This window comes from Lactuca sativa, chromosome 7, assembly GCF_002870075.4.
Source record: "Lactuca sativa cultivar Salinas chromosome 7, Lsat_Salinas_v11, whole genome shotgun sequence".
NCBI lineage: Eukaryota > Viridiplantae > Streptophyta > Magnoliopsida > Asterales > Asteraceae > Lactuca > Lactuca sativa.
The window spans coordinates 50,671,826-50,677,806 of record NC_056629.2 but is presented as its reverse complement, the minus strand read 5'-3'; the positions used below and the strand labels follow the sequence as shown (position 1 = coordinate 50,677,806).

At 34.2% G+C, this 5,981-nt stretch overlaps 1 protein-coding gene across 1 annotated transcript; it reads right to left on the bottom strand.

Moving 5' to 3' along the window:
- Window positions 1-836: 836 nt before the first annotated feature.
- LOC111906067 (costunolide synthase) lies at window positions 837-3,110 on the bottom strand. Its single transcript, XM_042896481.1, has 3 exons — window positions 2,904-3,110; window positions 2,568-2,821; window positions 837-1,818 (listed from the first exon to the last, which is right to left on the bottom strand). Exons 2-3 carry the CDS (start codon window positions 2,735-2,737, stop codon window positions 1,524-1,526), a joined length of 465 nt encoding a protein of 154 aa, XP_042752415.1. The 5' UTR covers window positions 2,738-2,821; window positions 2,904-3,110; the 3' UTR covers window positions 837-1,523.
- Between the last annotated feature and the right edge of the window lie 2,871 nt (window positions 3,111-5,981).

Below are 5,981 nucleotides of genomic sequence, written 5' to 3'. Positions count from 1 at the left end.
CGCTCTTTTGCAATCCAAGATATGGGCAGACTCTCTTATTTTCTGGGGATTGAAATTATTCCACGAGGAGATGATATTCTTCTCTCCCAGCAAAAATATATTTTGGAGTTACTCGAGCGTGCTAATCTATCAAAATCCAACCCTATGCCTACACCGATTGCCACCAATGCAAATCTTGCCCTTGGTGATAGCCCTCCGCTTGATGATCCGGTAAAATATCGACAAATTGTTGGTGCTCTCCAGTATGTCACTTTATCTCGACCTGACATCACGTATGCTGTCAACAAAGTGTGTCAATTTATGCATTCGCCTACGGTAAATCATTGGTCCACCGTTAAGCGGATATTGCGCTACTTGAAAGGAACATCGACACATGGTCTCCTAATACAACACCACTCCGGGACTACTCTTCATGCTTACACCGACTTCGCCTTCAATAACCTCAGTGCCTTCTCTGATGCTGACTGGGCTGGTTGCCCGGATGACCGTCGTTCCACGGGGGGATATGCTATATACATAGGGTCAAATCTCATTTCTTGGTCTGCACGCAAGCAGAAAACTGTCTCTCGGTCCTCAACGGAGTCGGAATACAAAGCATTGGCTGACACGGTTGCTGAACTCACATGGTTACAAACATTATTAAATGAACTCCGAGTTCCCATGAAGAAAGTCCCCACACTATGGTGCGATAATCTAGGAGCAACGTACCTTTCAGCAAACCCAGTATTCCATGCACGAACAAAGCATGTTGAAGTGGATTTCCACTTTGTTCGGGAAAAAGTTGCTCAAGGGAGATTGTCGGTTCAGTTTATTTCCACAGAGGATCAGATTGCAGATATCTTTACAAAGCCTCTGTCTTCTCAAAGATTCCTAGATTTAAGGAACAAGCTACAGGTCGCTCACCGGCCTTAGCTTGCGGGGGAATATTAGACTAGTCTTTATAGTATATGGTACCAAAGTGTAACATTGTTTTAGTATATATATTCCTTGTATCTTATTCACGTGAATATACAATTTTACCAATTACCAAAGTCTGATTCATTTGGATAATGTTGTTGTAAGTGGCTTGAATTTTTCAAATTTAAAGTTGTAAACTTGTGATCGAAATAAATGAAAGTATGATGTTGTAATAAATAAACCAAAGAAACTATGTTGCTATTTTCTGCATTCTCAGGATCCATGGTCCTATGCAGTGGCATCCCTGAAGCTGTTTCCTTTTTTGTTGCATTCGAATTCATAAACATTCTTGGACCAAAGTACCCGTCATAATAGATGAATAAGCACTAGCCCATGCGTAGCATGGTCCCACTCATCTAGTTATAGCATGCATGGTCCCTCTCATCTAGTTAATCATAAATAATATATAAATTTTAGTGCTAGTTGTTAAATATCAATATATGGATCCATCAATTTTAGTTATAATAATGTTTTGAACTTCTTTTGCATGTAACAAAAAAAACGTATTAACTTTTTATATGACTTACTAAGAGAACATCCTTGACATTGTCGAAGGTAATTGGGAACTAGAGTTCTTCTCCTTCTTTAATCCTTAATAGAACATCAACCAAATCTTCATCCAATCTCTCAATCCCACCCACACCTCGTTTACCTTTGTGATCCTCCAAAACATCTTCCAAAACCTTGTCATCTTTGTGAATCTTTAACCACTTCGATTTGATCCCCAACACAATGTTTAGGAACTTAAGTCGAGGAAAGAATTCACCAACATTGAAAGCACCCGATGTCACCAATAAGTCTTTAATCAACCCTATCAGTACAGCTTGATGTTGAGCTTTGTAGTTATTTCCCAAAGTAGCCCTGCAAATTACAGTAATTCATCACTGGGTTTGTTTTTGCAAAAAAAAAATATGGTTGATCTGAAAAGGCTCGATGGAGATTGGTCAATTTGATTTGGAAAGACGACCCCTTCGTCAAAATGGATTAGATAAAGCCGCCACTAATTATACTAACTTTATTTATAGCCGTTTGACTTGCATATATTTTAAAGAATTTATTTTATAGTACGTACCCTTATTATATAATTTATGTATAACTTCAAATATTGGAAACTAGTTGTGAAACCCGTATATTATACGGATTAATTAAAACATAATGTTAAACTGGAACGATTAGATGAAAAGTTTATTTTGAATTTGAAATATGAAATAAGTGAAAATTATGAAAAAAAAACGTGCAAAAAATAAATTAATTAAAATTATGTGTTTAATTGTTAGACCCATGTATTAAGCGAGTTATTATAATAAAATGTTAAATACAAATGTTTAAAGTATAAATTTATTTAAAATTGAAATTGAAATTTCAAATTTGAAATTAATAGTTATTATAGTAGGTTTAATTTATGGAAACTAAATTAATGATATAGTGGAAATAAATAATGAAATAATTGACAAGTGGAAATAAATATATTTCAAAATTATAACAAAATGACATGTGTCCAAATAAATAAGAGAATGACAAGTGGCAATAACATTTTCATTTATTAGGGTAGATTATAATTATAATTTATATATCAATATAAATGCATCAGTAAAAGAACTCGTCAAGACCTGCATATGACGTTGTTGATCATCCCTACGACCATCTCAGTAAAGTTGATCACCGAACCGCTTGAAGATCTTATCGACTCACAAAGGCGGCCAAGCTCTTCGTTTCTAAGCGCACTAAAAGATTTTACCTTTTTTTCACTGAGGAGTTCCAGGGTGAAAATCTTTTTCATCTGCCTCCAGTAATCACCATATGGTGAAGCTGCAATATATTAGTGCGATCGTAGTAAAGGATCTTGGTGCATTCCAACTTTGGTCTATCAGCAAAAATGATATCATGAGTTTTCAATATCTGTTTAGCCAGTCGAGGTGATGAAACGACGATCGAGGAAACATTACCAAGTTCAAGTGCATGATTGATCCATATTTCTTGGCTAAATCTCTAAGAGCCCTGTGTGGATGTGAACCAGCAAGTTGGAGTATGTTTCCGATTAAAGGTAGGGTTTGAGGCCCCGGTGGCAAGTTTAACGTTGTGGAAACCTTGGTCGTCTTGAGAACAATGTAACAGAAGAGATTTAGACAAGCAAGAATGAATGAAAAGGTGGTTTGTGAATCCATCAGAGAACCACAAGCTCTTGAATCCAATATATATATATATATATATATATATATATATATATATATATATATATATATATATATATATATATATATATATATATATATATATATATATATATATATATATAAAGAGATTTAGACAAGCAAGAATGAATGAAAAGGAACCACAAGCTCTTGAATCCAATATATATATATATATATATATATATATATATATATATATATATATATATATATATATATATATATATATATATATATATATATATATATATATATATATATATATATATATATATATATATATATATATATGCTTTGAAATATTCATTTACAATTAAAATCGGAGCAACACAAAAGCACGCCACACTCATAAAGCAGGCGCGTCGTACCCTCCTAAAATACAAATTCTCGAGTTTTCCGTCTTCCACAAGTGTACGTGTTAGGAACACAAAAAGGAAACCAGATAACCATGCCGTGCACTACAAGAAAATCAACCTTTAGCGGCGACGGAGGCCTTTAGCGGCGACTCTAGAGATTGTCGCCGCTAAAAGCCCGTGTCTTCGGTAATAGCGTCGCCGCTAAAGGGTGATCACTCGAATCCGCGTTTTCCCCTTCTGTTACATCTAAACCATTCGATCAAATATCCAATCCAACGGTGGGGTCCCTTATCCGAACTAACCTAATACCATATGTCGCCGCTAAAGGTTGAAATTGTCGCCACTAATAGTTCACTAAAAAATGACTTGGTACCCTTCCCTTCAGATTGTCGCTGCTATTGATAAGTGTCACCAGTAAAACCCTATTTGTTGCCGCTAAAGGCGTCGCCGGTAAAGCCTCTCACAGATAAAAAAAAACGCACGCAGTAGACTTCAGTCTTCCTTTCTGTTTACCTTCCCTACCCTTCGCCCCTTCCAGCTTCTTCCGAGTTCATCTTCAATTTGCTTGTTCCATCCCGATTTCTCCCCACATTGTGTCATATTAAGGATATTAAGGATGAAGGTGTGATTTGGGACCGATTTCTAACTTAATTTCTTGAAAAAAGGTAATTTGATTTGATAATTTCCTTGTTAATTTGTATGTTAACACTGAAAAAGTGTTGATTAAATTTCTAAGATTTGGTGATTTAATTTGTATGTTACCCTTGTAAATATTGTTGAAGAGATTTGTGACATCTTGGATGGCTCCCAGGTTTTGTTGGAGGACATTTGACCTTACAAGCAAGGAAACATCATCTTTACTGTCGATTTGTAGCTTCATCGGGTGAATAGCAGTTTTTCCGGCTACATATCCGTTGATTTCCGCCACAACAGGTTCTATTATATTCATTTTTTTTTGTGAATTTGGTATTTGTATGTCAAAATTATGTGAAAATTTTCATATGTGAAAATTGTGTGTATATTTGATATTTGTATGTGAAAATGGTGTGTATATTTGATATTTGATGTATGTGGTATATGAGTATTTGGTATAACTATATATATGATATGTGAAATTATATGTATTTGTTATAAGTAGGATGTTATTGTGTGTATGTGAATGTATGTATGTTTGTTGTAAATGTGGTATATGATTGTGAAATTTTTGTATTTGGTATAAATAGGATGTTATTATCTATATATGTGAAATTATGTGTATTTGGTTTAAGTAGGATGCTATTTTGTGTGTATGTGAATGTATTTGTATTTGGTGTATATGTGATATATGTATGTAAAAGTCCGTGAAATGCAAACAAGATGTGAATCGTGGGGGTTCGAGCTCGTATAGCAGTACTTGCTATAAGAAGGTACCGTACGATACATGTACTTATTTATTTAAAATATAATCTAATTTTTAAAGTTAAACAGAACCTTAAGAGAGTGGAAACGTTTCGCACAGCTCATACCGATAAGAATGGTGTATTTGTTACTGCTGAGGCGGAACAACAATATGTAAGTATTTAATTATAATTTTATCATATAATTAAATGTTTATTTATACTTAATTGTTACTCACTTTTGGGAGTTACAAAATCGGTTAGTTGAAGAGCTGTTAGAAAAAACTCAAGGTGAAAGTGAGTTAACACCCACTCAAGAAAGAGTTGCATTCAAGAAAGTATTAGGAGAGCGACGTGGCCATTTAGAGGCATTGACTGTAAACCTTCTGTTCTCTCGCCAATTCCACAGCCTTCACAACCATCACAACAATCATCACAACCATCACAGTAAAACAATCTACTTTGGTTTTTGTCCCAGGTGCAAGAAATAGCAATGCACTTTGGTATTCTACCTTTGTTTAAAAATAGCAATCTACTTTAGCATTGTAAAATGCATGTTGATTTGGTAATTTTGGTTTTGTGGTTATTATTTGCTAAAAAGTTTGGTAATCGGGTTTTTGTCCTAAGTGCAAGAAATAGCAATGTACTTTGGTATCTATCTTTGTTTAAAAATAACAATCTACTTTAGCATCGTAAAATGCATGTTGATTTGGTAATTTTGGTTTTGGGGTGATTATTTGTTAAAAAGTTTGGTAATTGGGCTTTTGTCCCAAGTGCTAGAAATAGCAATGTACTTTGGTTTTCTATCTTTGTTTAAAAATAACAATGTATTTTGATAGTTTTTGTTTCTGTTTGACAATCTAACTTATAAGTTTATATATGTTGTTATTAATTATGTAGTTGGAAAATCTTCGTGCAATGCTCAGAGACTCAACATGTAGGAATGAACTTTATTCGTTTTTTCAATCCCAAAATAATCAAGGAAACGATAGGAACGAAGATGATGGTATGTAAGGATGCGTTTTATTTGCATATGTTATCACGCTTTAATTGCTATCTTGGTAGATTGTAAAACTTTGGTTGTTTTTTGTAATTACCGG

Bases quoted from the DNA above. Each gene is read 5' to 3' on its own strand.
- LOC111906067 (XM_042896481.1), bottom strand. From the start codon at position 2,737: ATGAAAAAGATTTTCACCCTGGAACTCCTCAGTGAAAAAAAGGTAAAA. The intron at 1,819-2,567 runs GTCTTGACGAGT...TGTAATTTGCAG, and splicing joins ATCAACAACGTCATATGCAG to GGCTACTTTGGGAAATAACT.